Source organism: Salminus brasiliensis, chromosome 19, assembly GCF_030463535.1.
Source record: "Salminus brasiliensis chromosome 19, fSalBra1.hap2, whole genome shotgun sequence".
NCBI classification, from domain to species: Eukaryota; Metazoa; Chordata; class Actinopteri; order Characiformes; family Bryconidae; genus Salminus; species Salminus brasiliensis.
Window position 1 is genome coordinate 20,852,263 of NC_132896.1, and position 16,322 is coordinate 20,868,584.

The 16,322-nt window shown below is 42.6% G+C and overlaps 1 protein-coding gene across 7 annotated transcripts in view; it reads right to left on the minus strand.

Annotated features, from left to right (window-relative positions):
- Positions 1 to 967: 967 nt before the first annotated feature.
- Positions 968 to 16,322, minus strand: part of bcorl1 (BCL6 corepressor-like 1) — a 34,655-nt gene continuing 19,300 nt past the window's right edge. For 6 of the 7 annotated variants that reach the window (XM_072663732.1, XM_072663730.1, XM_072663728.1 and 3 more), the window contains exons 2-12: positions 12,161 to 12,246; positions 9,423 to 12,068; positions 9,094 to 9,229; positions 7,680 to 8,147; positions 7,333 to 7,541; positions 6,808 to 7,071; positions 6,419 to 6,585; positions 4,863 to 5,008; positions 4,202 to 4,279; positions 3,783 to 3,957; positions 968 to 2,847 (exon numbers count right to left, since the gene is read on the minus strand). In XM_072663732.1, coding sequence (XP_072519833.1) covers positions 2,532 to 2,847; positions 3,783 to 3,957; positions 4,202 to 4,279; positions 4,863 to 5,008; positions 6,419 to 6,585; positions 6,808 to 7,071; positions 7,333 to 7,541; positions 7,680 to 8,147; positions 9,094 to 9,229; positions 9,423 to 12,068; positions 12,161 to 12,166 — 4,611 coding nt within the window. In that variant the 5' untranslated portion in view covers positions 12,167 to 12,246 and the 3' untranslated portion in view covers positions 968 to 2,531. Of the gene's footprint in view, positions 2,848 to 3,782; positions 3,958 to 4,201; positions 4,280 to 4,608; positions 4,700 to 4,862; positions 5,009 to 6,418; positions 6,586 to 6,807; positions 7,072 to 7,332; positions 7,542 to 7,679; positions 8,148 to 9,093; positions 9,230 to 9,422; positions 12,069 to 12,160; positions 12,247 to 16,322 lie in introns of those variants that run through there. The other variant, XR_011977908.1, reaches the window with a different exon arrangement.

A 16,322-nucleotide genomic window follows, 5' to 3' on the forward strand; every position in this document is an offset into this window, starting at 1 on the left:
TCAATCAATGTTTCCTGAACAGCCATCTCAAGGCCTCAGTCCTTTCTGGTGCTTGTGCACATTTTCTTACAACATTTTCCCCTCTCAGACAACTTTGGCCCATTGTAGCCGTGTAAAAGTCACTCATAAAGAGGATGGCAATATCTTTATAACCTGCAAATGTAAGCTTCTCCATGTGTAAACAAACACAGAGAAGAAAAATATTCTCTGGAACCAATACATGTTATAACAGCAGGGTCCTGATATGTGCCCCTACAGAAATGACAGAGTCAGTTCTGTCGTGAACCTTCACCCCTCCAAACACCCTACTGTGGCTGACCTCCATCTCTAGAGACATTAGCTTGGGCAGACACCTCCAGTTTCCTAACCCTGAGCCATCTCTGTCCTCTCCCACAGGCAAGTGCTTTCTCAATGCCCGAGTGCTTGTTTCCCTAAAAGGGCACCAGGCTATCTGAATGACCTGCTGCCTTGGCTCACTGGCCCCTTTCCTTAACTTTTTGTGCGTCAAACGGTGAAGAAACTGTTCTCTCTTATGTCGTCACTAACTTTGACCGACCCATACATGCCACTTTCATCAGATTTCAAATGTGCATCATAGTTAGTGAGTACTGCCCCCTTGTGGACTACTGTTTTACACAACCACTAAGTGGCTATACACTCTTTTGTCCTTTTAACATGAACAGTTAATAAATAAATAAATAAATAAATAAATAAATAAATAAATAAAAAAAATAATAATAATACACATCAACGAACAACACTCCTTGAGGTCTACATTTGTGCAAGTCTTCAAAGGTATGTGTGGCTTGGGAGTTTAGCTCTCAAAAACAATGTCAACTAATGCAAGAATGCAATTCACCATCATCCATACTTTCTATGTCTGGGGGCTTACTTGCATACAACAGAAGACATGACGAATGATTTGTGCTGGTGAAACTCATTAAGGCAAAGCACTAAAAGCACAAACAAGACTTGACAATCATGCTTTATTCTGGTCGATTTCTTTTAAAAAGGAATCAAATAAATGTATCCTCTTTAACAGAGATCACACAAGCAGTAATCCTTCAAAACCAGGTACTCTCGCTCTCTTCATGGCTTGGTGTATTTCCATAGGTAATGAAACTAAACTCTCTCTTTACATTTCTCTCTATTCAGTTAAATAGCGTTTATTGGTTTCAATTCAAAAAAATGTCATTGATTGTCAACACAAAATCTAGCTTAGCACCAGTACAATAAAACTGTACTTTTGCTTGTTAAAATACTGTTTGCAGTGAGGGAGAACAGAACATCCTTAGGGTAAAGGGATCATTAATTGTACATTTCAAATAAAGCACCAACCATACAAAGAAAATGTCCATATATCATTTGTCTGACGCACAAAAAAGTCAAATATATTAATGACTATTAAATTAAGCACAAACAAGAATCAAATATGTAAATAAAACACACCACGCACCACAAAGCTTGCTGGAATCAGGTACACCAGGAAAATGAAGAATGATGTAGGAGAGGACTCCTTGAAAGAGGCAAGATGCTTGACAGTTTTCAGAACAAAGTCTTGAAATACCTCCAACAAAAAAAAAAAAAGAAAAAAATGGAAAGCATTCCAAAGCTTTTGCATGCCTTACATGAGAACCTTCATCAGGGTTGATGCCCAACAATCTTTTCAGGTTTTGTAAACATGATTACTTTTGGAGAAAATGAAACTACTGATTCATTGATGATACTGTGGAGGGGGGGAAAGGTTTAATAAACTTAAGAGAACCCCCTTTTGCTTTTTACACTGCAAAAAAGACAAACCAAAGAAAGACATGTTGGTAAAGGAGGTGCTTGAAGTGGAGCTGCGGTGGTGAGGTGAGCTGAGGTAAGGTGAGGTAAAGAGGGCAGGGCTGAGGGACATATGCTCTGGGTTAGGGGTCCTCACAAAGAGAGCGAGCCTCTCGCAGGTTTACAGAGGAACCATCTGGCCCAGAGGCCTTCCTGCCACAATTAGCTGGGTATAAGCCTCTTAGCTACGCGCAACAGTTCGCAGAGATAAACGATAAAAGAAAATGCCTTGGACTGAAACTCTCTCAAAATTATTCACATGAAAAGTTACAACCAAACATGTTCACCCTGATGTCAAGATATACATATATATTTACAGATACTTATAGGTTATTATATATATATATATATATATATATATATATATATATAAAAAATTATTGGATAGTGAAAAATACCTACAGATCAGGACCTGAAAGTTGCTTTGTTAGCATTCCCTAGCCATTCTCCTGGGGGTGATTCCAAAGCAGGTCAGTCTACTAGGTCCCCTTCGGCTATTGTGAAGGAAGGTGATCTGGGAGATGGGTATCTTCGATGAGGAACGGAGCCTTTCTGGCGGACGCTGAATGAACAAAGTGCTGGTACTGGTGAGAGGGCATCAATCGCCAAGGAAGTCCTCTGCACCTGTGGACGGCTCCTAACCCATCTATGGACGTGGCTTGGAGGGAGTGCAGAAGGGCGAGGAGTCGATGGGGAAGCGTTCGCTATCGGCTGCAGAGCCTGGCTGGTGCCTCCGACGTCTCATCCTCATCCTCCTTTAGGAGCTGTATAGAAGAACCCAGCAGTCCCTGAAGCTCTGGCACACAACGCACAAGCTCCACTGCTTCTTCGTCCTCCTCTTCTTCTTCTGTTGGGCGGAATTCTTCAGGGACTATGCATGTTTGACTGACAGTCATCTGCTTCCACAGCTCTGCCTTTGCAATGCTTGCCACCTCAAACTGAGGATACCTTGCACGGAATATCCGAGCGGAGACCTTTAGCCGCTTCAGTACGTCCATCAGCAAAAACCAGTTGCAAAAACTGTTATGGTAAATACAGAGAGTCAGAAATAGTTTTAACCCAATGGAATTTAAAACTCTAGAAAGAATTTAAAAGGCAATGTAACTAGGAAGACCCTTTACCTTTAGATAAGGTCAAACTTTACTGTGCGATGGAGAAATCTGAATTAGACTGAAATAACACTGATCCTTCTCATTTCACACATACACCGATCAGTCATAACATTAATATAACCTGCTTAATATTGAGTAGGTCCCCCTTGTGGCACAACTATTCAAGGCATGGACTCCACAACACCCCTGAAGGCATCCTGTGGTATCTGGCACCAATGTGTTAGCAGCAGATGCCTCTATGTATTGCCTTAATCAGCCTTAGGTGCCCATGACCCGTTCGCCAGTTCACCGGTTGACCTTTCTTGAGCCACTTTTGGTAGGTATTGACCACTGCACATCAGAGTACCCCACAAGATCTGTCTGATGTTTTGGTGACGCTCTGACCAAATCTAGCTACCACAGTTTTTTTTTTGGCTCAGATTTTTATGGCTGCCCATTTTTCCTGCTTTTAACCAACCAATTTGATTGGTTTTAGCGACAAAAGCCTTAATGAGGTCATAATGTTGGACAAGCTACACCCTTCCCCCTCCCCAACTCCCCAACTAATCTCAAAAGTTTTGGATGGAGCACCATCATTCCAGAGAACACTGTTCCATTGCTCCACATCTCAGTGTTGGGGCTTTATACCCATCTAGCCCAGGCATAGTACACATAGGTTCATGTTTTTCTGTTCCAAAGAGTTCTATTCTATTGACAATACGTCTATACAGAGACTAGACAAGCTGTGTGTGCACATTTGCACACCTGTGTTAGCAATGGGTGCAACTTGCATTCATTAGAATTGGTGTCCACAAACATTGACATATAGTGTACATGTGTAATTGGGTTAATGTGGGCACTCACCCCTGTGTTAGTGATACTTGAACATGGTAGCATGGTAAGAGGGGTTCAGAGGAGAACTCAAACAGAAGGCAGTCCATATCAGAGTCTCTCTCCTTTCCCTGCCCCCTACATTCTTCCCCATCTTTCTCTTCAGGCTGAGACAGCAGAAAGTCCCAGCAGGCCTCCTGATCAGTCTCTGTGAAAAATAAGGTGAAGATGCAAATTGAAGGATGGTCAGCTGACCCTTGTGATTTTAATATGCCTGTGCTACCCTCTAGTGGAAAGTCATTGAACTAATGCACTAGACCACTCCATACACTAATTGGGAAAGGAACTCTAAAGATAGGTTTAGGTCTAGGTTTAGCAGTGTAGCAGTTAGGTTTCTTAGGGAAAAAGTTAGAAGACAGTTAGCAACAAAATTGCTCTTTAAAGATTCTTACCAAACACAGAGCTGCTATAAAAATCCCACGGCAGACTTGGATCCTGATCAGTGCGTCCCTCCAGGTCAGTAAAATATTCTGAAAACAAGATAGATAAGAGATAAGTACATTCAAGTTATTACATATGTAACTGTTATAAGACAGGACACATAATATCTGAAATCATACTGCTATCAGGAGGTAATTGATATTTGAAGACACCTTTAACTACAAGAAATTAAACTGTTTTTCATAAAATATCTATGCATATGTACAATCAATTTTTTTTTTTTTTTTTTTTACACAAATTAGCACAACTATTAAAATCATAACATCAGTTGCCAACTTATGCACTACCACTGCCAAGACCCTGTTGTTTCTAAAGTGGCACTTCAAAATCTCAAATTTTAAAGATGCGACAAACGTACTTGCCATGTTCAAACGTCAGTAACAAAATTGTGAATGTTGAGTAAATCATTGTTGCTCTTTAAAGTTGTTCTAAAGTAGAAAACTTCACTTCTGAAAATTATGAAGAAATGTAATAATCAAGTAAGCTTACTTAAAGATGTGAATTAATGTAATAAATCATGATTTAAAAAGCATTATAGTTTGCTGTGTATATTTGTAATCAGGTGCCTGCTGTGATACCCTGACCAGAAGATTAGCAATGAATGAATGTTACCTTTAAGGAAAGTTTTCATGCTGGGGCTTTGGGCCAGTTTAACAGCTGTCTGGCCAGAGTAGGTGGCCAGTGTCGGATCTGCCCCATGATTTAACAGCATCCACACTGATGCCAGGTTGTCAGCTGCCACGGCATCGTGAATAGGGCTGCAGAGATTTAACATTAATAGGAGTTTATACACTGCATACAGCCTTTTAAATAAACACAGGGTAAAAAGTATATATATAGGGTCAAAAACACACATATGACCAATATGGTCGATATGACCAATTACAATAAACAAACTTTTTTTTTAAATGAACGATGGACACAGCTTTTAATTTTAGTACAAGCTGCTCGTGTTGCTCAATCGGGTAGGTGTTTAAGGTCTCCCCCATGTTGCAGACTGGACAGTGTGGAGTTTATGCTCATGGTAGTATGTTAATAAAATCTTTGAAAAAATAAAAAATAAAAGACTATCCTTATGGGCATTTACTTTCAATACAGCATAACTAATATTTGGTTAAATGTCCCTTAGCAAGTTGCACCTTGACCAGAGCCATCAACAACATTAGAATTCAACAACAATAGAATTCTGGCTGGATATTTAACAAATCTTATTGGCAGAATTGGAGAGTTCAATTAGATCCATTTGTTTTCTGTCACAGACCACACTTTTAAGCACTGTGAACATATTTCTTTTGTGAAGACTTTGTGAAGGCCATTCTAAAAGTTTAATATTAGCCTGCATAATCCGTCCTACAACCACCTTTGATATGTGTTTGGGGTTACTGTCTTGTTGGAACACCCTACAACTATATCAAAGTTACTACCAAGCTGATGGTTTGTGGTTGTGCTGAAGAAGTCTAAAGTAGTCATTTCTTATCACTTTATTTACTTTTTGCAAGATACAAGCAGCAAACCCCATGCCCCAGAGCATGGTGGTGGTCGCCACCACCAGGCTTAAAACTTTCCACCAGAAGACTTTTTTCTTTGTCCATGTGGTCAGCTGCAAACTTCAGTCAAGCCTTGAAGTTGTCGATTTTGGAACAGGGGCTTGGTAATTCTGTAGACTGTGACACTGGTGATCCAGCAGTTTTGAGTTCACATGGCAAGCATGTGCTTAATAGTCCATGGGTTGTTCCGGGCCATCCAAGTTCCTTTCAGCTGAGTGTCTCTTCTTTTCATTGACAAATCTGACAACCTTGACAAAGTGGCTACACCTCCCACCTAGTCACTGAATGCAATCAAATCCTCATAGCACTGTCTTCCCAGGACAGTAGATACACTTACTCCAACAAAAGCTGAAGTAACTGTTTTTAAAATTCTTGAATTGGAAAGAAACAATGAATAAGCATGTGTCCCCGTACTTTTGACCATATTTTTTACTTTTTGATCCTGTATGAATAATTTTGATCCTGCATTTGATAATTCAATTCAAAATTAAAACATTTTTTTCTACTAAAATAAACAACAAAAGCCCCATGTTGCATTACATTTCATGGTCATGATGACAACTGCAAAAGTGTGCTTTCAAAATGGTTGCTCTAGGTCTCTCGTAAATGCCACTGACTCACCGTGTCCCATCCTGGGCACTGCAGTTGACATCTGCCCCATGCTTCAGTAGTACCTGCACAATGTGCGTCCAGCCACGAGCACATGCTTCATGCAGTGCTGTGTAGCCTGCATTGTCCCGGCGGTTTACTTCTCGCACATCCTTCTCCAGGCAATACAGCACCACTTCCTTTGGAACGAGAGCATGTAGGAACATTTAAAATCTTGTTCAAAATATCCCACAAATACATTACAAGGAATTTGTTTACCAGACATCTTCAATTTCTTGCCTCTCCTCCACTACCACTAACAAGTAAAATAATCAGTACTTTTAGGATATGTAAAAAATATATAACACATATATAAATAAAATACAAATTAAACATAATATAATGTTGATAAAGTTCTATACCTGGTATCCAAGTCTAGCAGCTCTTTGCAACAGTGTCTCTCCAGCGTTTTTGTTCACAATCAATCTGCGGACCTCTGGAGGTACAGGACGGCATGGGGTAGATTCAGAAGTCCCACTTTTTCCAGGCGCTTTCTTCTTGAGCACAGGGGATGAAGGGCCCTTGGGTACAGCAAAAGAAGAAGAAGGCTTCTTGGTGGTGGGACTGTCTTCATCTGCAGAGAGTGATGAAGAACGCTTCCCAAGAAGGCTTCGTTTGGTCTTAAGCTGGAACAAAGTTAATAAAGGAGATATTCATGAGAAGGACATGACATTGAAAGGACAGCAGCTGCTTCGTGCACAGCACGGAAAAGCCCAGCTACCGCATGTGAAAGGGGAACTAATGGCTTTGCAGGAACTTTATCTGCCAGAAGGGGGCACTATAATACCAACTATTGGCTAAACCTTCTCTGAGAGCCATCACCGGCCATTAATCACACTTTTTGGAGTTCGTTCATCACAATAAAAGTTAACATTTATTAAACCAACCTTTTTCTGCTCCTCTGTATCACACAAATGCTTGCTCTTAAATTTCCTCTTTCCAGGAGGTTTGTCATTGAATTCTGGGGTGGTGGGGCTCTCTTGCCGTCGTGTGGACCCTGAACGCGTGTAAAGGGACCTCTTGGGGCTAAGATCAGGACTGGGTGAGCTGCATGTCAAAGAGGCATTCAGACGGGGGCAAAGATCCAACTTCTCATCTGCATCAATGTCAACAAAAAAAAACCAATACTTTAATTTACCAACAGGTTGGACAGCATGGTAAAGAATGTTCAAAAACCAGGTAAGAACCTTCCTAACTAAGAATTACAATTAACATCCGCCCTCCCGTCATTCACCTGTGGTTTCATCATCTCCACCAAGCCCCTGTTCTTTCTCGCCCTCTGCCACCTTGTCCTTCTCTGTAATGTACTCCCCATTCTGGTACTTGCGATTCCTGCAGCGCTTCCTCTTTTTCACTGATGCTGTGTCTCCTCCGTCTGCTCCATGAGCAGGCCGGGCCTTGTATGCATCACTCTCCTCGCGCCGGGGATTGAGCCGAGGCCTTCCCCTTGGCCGACGCAGCGGGGCAACCGGTGTGTGACTCAACTGAGTTGGGGAAGCAGGGGAATCAGGAGGAGGAGGAGTAGGTGGAGAAGCGAAGCTCCAGTCTTTTAGCAAAGCTTCGTCGGTGCGGCGACGACCACGTCTTAGCCGTGGAGAAGCCTCCTCTTGGGATTCAGAATCTTTGCTGGGTCGGCCAGGGCTGCTGAGGGAGCTGGGGTCATCCTCACCCTGAACACTGGTGACTGGGCTGCTCTCGCAACCTGGGGGAAAGAACAGAGACAAACATAGTCAAGCTTCCCACAGCATATAGTAGCATGCAAATGCTAACTCATGCAAACTCTTGGTCAAAATTTTTGTTACTGTAAATAGCTTAGCAAGCTTAGCAAGATACCTTGATTTACAAATGGGCAAAAAAGGTTATATAGCACAAAGGACATATTTCTTAGATCATTATCCTTTTGTAAAATCCATACTCTTTTCATGGTTAGCTTTTGCTTTCGGAATTTGCAGGTATTTAACTGAATTAATTCATCCCTCTACCTGCAAAATGCTCCCTGGGCCACCAGCTGTAACACAAGCCCAAAGCATGATCAAGGCACCCTATGCTTATCAGTTGGAGAGGTGTTCTTTTAATAAAATTCTGCACTTTTTTCTCCAAAACATACTTTTTGCTCATGATGACCAAACCGTTCTCTTAACATCTGAAGTCCACAAAAAAACATCTGCATTGTTTGTATGTTTTGATCTGCCTTTCTAGCACTTCTTTGCTATGAAAGTTTTCTTTTTTATTTAAACTTAAAACTCCACCACTTCTATTAACTGATATTTCTTTTGTGAAAAGTGAATGGCTACCTGAAAACACTTTGCTGTCTTCTAATAGCCTTCTCCTGCTTTGTGGTCTCAATTATGTTAATAGACAGGCAGTTTCTTAGAAGAGCCCATGGCTGCTGATTGTTGGGACAAGATTTAATGTTTGATGATTGTTGGGACAAGATTTAAGTCAAATTATTTATAAAGCTTTAAAATTTGCATTACCAGCCTTTCTAAACAATGACTATAAACAGGCCACAGCTCTAACAAGCTTATTAAGGTCAGATAACTGAAATGTCTCTGGGAATGTCTAATGGTAGTAACTCACAAGACACAAATGAATCAAAGGGAATAATAAGTAATATTATGAGCTGAATTAGCAAATACAAACATTACCAGATTTGTTTGGGATGGGGCGCTCCGGTTTAACAGAACTGCTCTTCCCTTTGCGAATCTTTCCCACCACTTCAGGAGATGGACATGTGCTCTCCTTCCGTGGACTCTTTTCCACTGGAGGTGATGCATCTTTCTTCTGTTACAAAAAAGAAAAAAAGACCATCACCATATCTTATTTAAATTTATTTAACAAAACTTTTATTAATATTAGTAAAATATCTGTTAACATATAGTTAAGCAACCTAAAAGGAATTCATGCATATCTAAAATAAATAAGAGAATATCAAAGAAATATTAAATATAGCATGAAGGTAATAAATACAACCCACTTTTTTAGAGGTAGATTCTAGTGTTACTGTGGCACTCTCCTTCTCCTGCTGTTTTTTCATTAGTGTTGCAGTCTTCTTCTGCATCTTCTCATTAGTGGGAGACATTTTCTCCTTAGCAAGCTTTCTTGCTTTCTTCTGTTTGGTGGCTGGTACTTTTCCTTTGGAAGGGCTATCCTCTTTGGCACCGTTTGTTTTACTCTCTTCTTCTACCCCTGTTGCAGTCTGAGAGTGAAGAACAGATAGAGCAATCCCCTCCAGTTTAGAATGAGCAGTAGACTCCATCTGTGAAGTGGGCTCTTTTCTTATTATGTCCTGCTCATGGTCTTGGGCCAGTTTACTCTCCTTCCTGCCAGCTTTAATACTGGATGCACACTTTTTCTTGGGGGTGCTGAGCTTTGACCTTTGGCCATCATCACCTGTCACATTTTCTAACTGCTTTGCCTGTTTGTCACGTTTCTTTTCTTTGGAAACCGTAACAGTTGTGGCCTTCTGTCTGTTGATTGGTGGGGTGACATCTGTGGGTGGGGGGGGTCGGTCTGATCTGGACTCTTGCGATTCTGAGATTATGGGCGGTGTGAAGCTCTTCGTAACATTCTGCAGCAGTGGAGGGTTCTGACATCTGTTGAGCAAGCTAACCACCTCAGGCTTCCTGGACCCTACAACAGTCAGATTACAGTAGTTTTCGCCAGTCAGTGCAGTTGTCTCGAGAGCTTTCTGCTTAACTATTGACTCTAGATTGGACAAAGGGGACTTGGTTTTCTCCCATTTTTCCTCCACCACTTTAGTAGGGCTTAATTCAGAGCTATGGAACAGGGGAGTCTCGCAAGCCATGTTGCCTCTGATTTTAGATGGGGCTTGTGTCTGACTCGGCTGCTTCTGTGCTGGCATCTCCTGGGAGAGGACATTAGGTTGTTGCCACGATGGTTTAATAACTGGAGGTGTATAAGGAATCCCTGTCTTTCCTCCCAAAGATTTCCGAGGAGATTGCGAGTTTGCTGTACTGAATAGCGGTGTCGATGAAAGCTCCTGTGTTCCAAGTGAAGAAGTACTTGTAGAGTGTTTGATGCCTTTATTTTGTTGAGTAGCTTTACCTGTGTCTGGTGCCTTCTTACCCCTAGAGACCAACTGTTCTCCTTGATCAATAATTGAAATGGTCTCCTGCTTAGCGAAAGTCTGGAGATCATCAACAAAAGCAGCACTTTTTCCATCTTTGCTACGCAGGGTTGATGCTAGTATGGGGCTAGCCACACCTACATATGTACCTGGGAGACACGGAGAAGAGCCTTTGCCCCATGATGCACTGGGTTCCAGATTGTGGTGATTGCTGAGTTTTGAAGAGGATCTCTGGGCAGCACCATTTCGTTGTGTGTCTGGTAGAAGAGCGTATGTAGTGGCAGTACCAAAAGTGGCACTCTGAGCTCTTTTGGAGGCATGAATGTTTTTCTGTTGAGGCTCAGGGGAAAGATGCTCTGTTGCATTTGAGGTGTTTTGAGCATCCTTGGCGCTTTTTTGACGTTTAGATTTTGAAGACAGATCAAGGGGTACATCCCTTTCCTCTGGAGAACAAGAAGTGTTGTGCTCCTCGGTAGATGATGAAGTCTTGGGTTTCAAATATGCCATGGTCTTTTCAATCCCTCTGTATGGTGGGCATTTCTCCACAAGGCTAAGCAACCTGCTCTGAGTGCTAATGTTGGCTAGTGCTGAGCTACAGCAGATGGCAGCGGTGGGAGAGATGGTGTAACGAGTCGGTGGGGCTGAGCTCTGTGAGGACTGTTGCACTGGGGGAACAATAGCTGGGTTAGCAGCAGAGGACGCTGTGGATTTGTGCTCTCCGACACCTTTGCAGCCCTTAGCATTAGACAAAGAGTCACTTCTTCCTTTAGATGCCGGTGACAATGGCTTCTTCTCAGGAGCAAGACCTTTACCCACAGAGAAGTGATAAGGGTATGTTTTGAGCCTCGGAGTCATACTCGAGCCAGAACTCGGTGCTGCACAGTCCTTTTGAAATTGACTAGCTGTAGCTTCTCTTAGGGCAGCAATCTGGCCTAATCCTGGAGGCAAGGTGATCTTACATAAAGGAGAGGAAAAGTTAGGGGAGGGCAGGAAAGCAACAGGTTGACCTGTTTTAAAGAGTGTTGAACACTGGAATCCTGGGGGAAGGCTAATCACAGGCTGGGTGTGGCCAGGGCTTTGAGAAGTTTTTTTATTTGAGGTGATACCGCTGTGAACAGAGTTCACGGAGTCCTCTGCGGCAACTTTTTTACCACAAGGCCAGTGGTGAGTCGAGTAAATACCAGAACCATCAGCCTTGGCTTTAGGAACCTCTGTCCTTTCGGGCAACGGCGTGCTCAAAGGATCAGTGCTGAACACAGGAGCATTGTTGTGAGGTTGGGAGGGAGGGACTTCAGGACAATGGTTTGAATTGCTGGCCTTGCTAGCCTTGCTGGCCTCCGAGCAGACACCAGGCGTTTTGCAGTCTGTGGATGTCCTCAACTTGTTCTGCTGACTGTGAGGCACGTCTCCTCTGAGTTCAGGAGGCAGTGTCTGCTGTGGATTCCCCACCATGCTCTCGGTGTCCTGGGCAGGGGCACTGCTCTCTCTGCTTACTGTGCCTCCATCCCCCACATTCATTGGCGAGGGGTCCACCTGGACAAGCGGGAAAGAATTGTGGAATTCAATAAATAAACAGTCTTACAAGACAAAAAAGGGTGCTCATCTAATAATACATAAAATTTCACCTGCATAGGCGTTTGTTTCAACACAGCATTCTTCAGGGTGTGTTGACAGGTGAGTGTTTACAAGATTTTCTGAATATGGCACGGAGCTACAGAAGAAAGGAAAATACCAGGCATAAGAAACATCCTTAATCACAGCAACCCTGGCTTTTTTTTAAATGTACAAGTACAAGACTTATCAATCCATATTGGTAATTTTTACATCCCATCTTTGTATTTTAACCTAAACATGCTTTACACTTTATATTGTGAAAAACATAAAATTTTTTCAATGTTATTTTTGACTATTTTTTTTAAGACATTCAATTCATTTTAATTTATTTACAGATTCACAGGTTCTTTTTATCAGCTGACCTACACAAATGAAGTAAACAAACCACAAATAACTACAACAGAAATCTTCCTAAACTTACAAAGAAATATATGTTTTCAGATTTTTTAACTAAGCAGTAGTGCTTGTATTTTTTAGAATAAAATGTAAACGTAAAGCAAACTGCCAACCCTAGAGTACATATTTAATAGCATATAAAGAAATGTAATGGATAACATGGCTTTAGTTAGGACATTCATACACATTAAATTATTCACTATAAATACTTTTAAATTAACTCAGGAATACACAAATCATTAACGTTTATAATGAGAACAACTCCTAAGTACTTAAGAATATTGCATAATATGTTCTTTCCAAGCATACAAGCAGAACACTGCAGCTAGGAGGCCAGCAGTTGCAAAAATCGTACTCCTTGTATTTGCTCATTCTCTTGTGTGTGGTGTACAGAGTCAGGCTAAGAGACTAGCCGGAAACTTCCTGTAAGAGAGGTTCCTTTCAGAAGATGTCACAATTTCCTTTAACTTTAGACTTAAGCAGGAATGAAGATTTCTGTCTCAACATAAATTAACATCCTGTTTATAAAGAATCCAACAAAATAATACTTTTCTCTCCATTGGGAAAATAATCATTTTTAACCCCATGGTCAAGTCAGTAACCCTGCATAACCACGTATCATTAAAAGGCTGTTCATTTTAACACATATTCCATCTGAACTGTGACTTCTGCTCTGTACTCATATATGTCTGGAAACATTGAATACTCTTAAATAATGCATTTCAAAGTGATGTGCTATCATTAAGTTGTATTCTGTGGAGCGCCATGTGCCAGTTTTGACCAGAACTCAGATGAAAGGCAAGTGGCTACATCCTGGGCTAGAAGGGCTGCTCAGTGAGGGTTACACCAGAGAAAGGACTACGGTAACACTCGGCCATAACAACAACATACCTCACAGCAGACAATAGTTTAACTGACTAGCCAGTGTCTCTTAGTTGAGAAGTCCTCAAGTGGCATGAAAAAAAACTTTTGCCTTGCTCTAAAATTTTAATTTTAGGAATGGGGACTAAAGCGGTTGAATCTGCCAGAAATTACAGAAAAACTCATGTATAGTAAGCAGAAATCTGTCAAAGAGGCACAGAGTCAGCACTCCAACATGCCCATAACCCAACCTGCATTTGCATGACGGCGTCTTTTGCTGGTCTCCTTAAAGAAAACACGATAAACAGTGACCTAGCTTTGAACACCACTGGTCGGGCCATGCAGCAGTGATGGTGGGTGCTGTACAGTGCTTCTTCTTGGTACATTGTAGTATACCTCTTTATGTTCCTTTTACCTCTCTATTCTTCCATCAGATTTCACTTGTTTGATTGCCGCACCCACAATATAATAATGCCGTCTTTGTAATACTCATATAGTTTTTTTGTGTAAACAAAAAAAGATATGGCAATTCCTAAGCTTGCTTATTAAAAAAAAAAACAATACACAACCCATTTTGATAGAAAAATGATAATTATATCTAGCGGTCAAATTATCAACAAACTGGAGGGGGGGGGCATAACATTAGCACAATCAGACAGAACATTAGCACAAATGACCGGTGAAGTGTTGAACATTGATTGCCATCATCTACAGTGGCATCTGTCAAGGGGTGGATGTAATAGGCAACAGTCAATTCCTTAAGGTGAAAAAGGAGGAAAAATGGGCAAGGATAAGAATCAGAGCCACTTCGACAAAAGCCAAATTTTGATAGCTAGACAACTGGGTCAGAACATCTCCAAAACATCAGGCAGGTCCTGTGGAATCTTTCTGGTATGAACGAGCGACAGGGTCATGGACTTCTAAGGCTCATTGAGGTGATCCATGGAGGCCCCACCTTACAAAATCTTAAAGGATTTAAAGGATCTGCGGCTAACGTTTTGGTGCCAGATACCACAGGATGCTTTTATGGGTCTTGTGGAGTCCATGCCTCAAATGTTCAATCGGTTTCAGTATTAGGGAGGTGGTGCTAATGTTATGACAGACCGGTGTTCATTGCAATGCACATACCGCCATTAATCCAAAAGGGGATGTGATAGGAAGATGGCAGTTTTACACAGGAAGATGGATTGTTTCGGTCACCATTCTTCACAGAAGGGAGTAGCATCCTATCGCACCACCTAATGCCACCTAATTCTGATAAAGTCCTGATAAAGGTTTGAGCGCATAAACAACTAAAAAAGAGCTTTGCCATCACAGGTTTCTTTGTTTTTATAAGGGGAAAAAATTGTCAATCAATCCTTGATTAGAAAAAGCATGCAACATGTCGACTGGTGAGATTTTCCGAAGCTGAACCTGACTGGAAAGAGTTTCTGTTTATAATTGAGGATTCTTTTAATAACAGAGTATTCCTCTAAGGCAATCTACTAATTCTACAGGACCCACTACCCTGCACATTTTAGTAGTTTCCTGCTCCAACACTACCTTCAACTCAGAAAAGCCTTGGATAAACTGGATACACACTAAAATGTGCAGGGCCGGGGTTGCAAACCAGTGCTCTAAGGTACCCATCCGAAAAAGGCAGTAAAGTCGTCCAGCGGGTGACAAGGAAAAGTAAAGTCACAGAGGTTGTCTTCAAAACAAAATGTACTAAACTGTTCATTTAAAGCCAAGAGGATGACAACAGCCTTATGACAGAATCCTCAGATCTGAAGTGACCACAACTAATTCTGATGAAAGCTGAATCCTGACTACGGACACCTGAGTCCGTTTTATTTCGCCGTGTTCACCGAACCACTCAAACGAGCAGCAGACAGCCCGGGCGGCCGGTCAGCGGAGCCGTTCATTTCCACACCGCTCTCTTCAGGTCAGACGGAACGGAGCCATGTCTGGACGTCAGTGGCAGCGGTGCTTACAAATGTAAAGTTCAAGCTCTGCCGTCTCTATGAGCTGGTTTGGGTGTCGTTTTCAGCGCTACGGTAACGCCGTCTCGCCCCCACCCCACACCCCACACCCCGCCCCCACCAACCACCACGACCCTCGGTGACACACTTCACGTGAAAGACCCCAAACAGAAGCACAGAAGCACAAGCTCGAGTGATGCACTAGGGATACGGTGCCCAGGTCTCGCAGGGTGACTATAGTGGGCTGGTACGGACTTGCACGGCGCCGAAAAAGCGAAGGAAGGGCACGGCAACAACAGCCCGTCCCCGCCTTTCCAGCAGTCTGGAGCCCCTCGCTCCGGGTCCGCGGGCTGCGCAGCCCCGAGGCTCTCACAGGCACAAAGGAGACCATCCGAGTGACCAAAAGCAGCGTGGAGGGGGGGGGGGGCGATGAAGACAGGTGATCACGCCTATTCTAGGGTAAAAAAAAAAAACAGCTTCTCTGCAAGAAAAATTATCTCCTACTGCTCCAACTCTGACCAGCCCGGTCTGTCGATCGAGCTGGTGAACAATCGCAGGCACACACATACACACACACAATACAGGGGAGATGGAGGAGGGGGTCCGTAATGTTCTGTCTGTTAAAAATAGACTAAAACACCACAACAACTCCCAGATATCCACACACGCCTGAAAGGGCGAGGTGCACAAGCACAATGTAGGTCTCCCGCGCGGGGATTATCCGAGAGAGAATTTGCTGTGAGAGCCGGAGCCACACTGTTGATGCACTCGTGTGGCCACAACGCGGCCACAAACTAACGACACGTTCCTTCCCCGTGTAGCCCGCTATCACACAGAGCCCAAAAACCCCCAGATCCTCCCGAACTGTGAAAAGCCTGGCCGTGCTCGCCACTGACCACGACGAAGTAGCCCGAGCATGACGTCTTTTCCCAATAAGGGCTCGCTGAAATAAAGC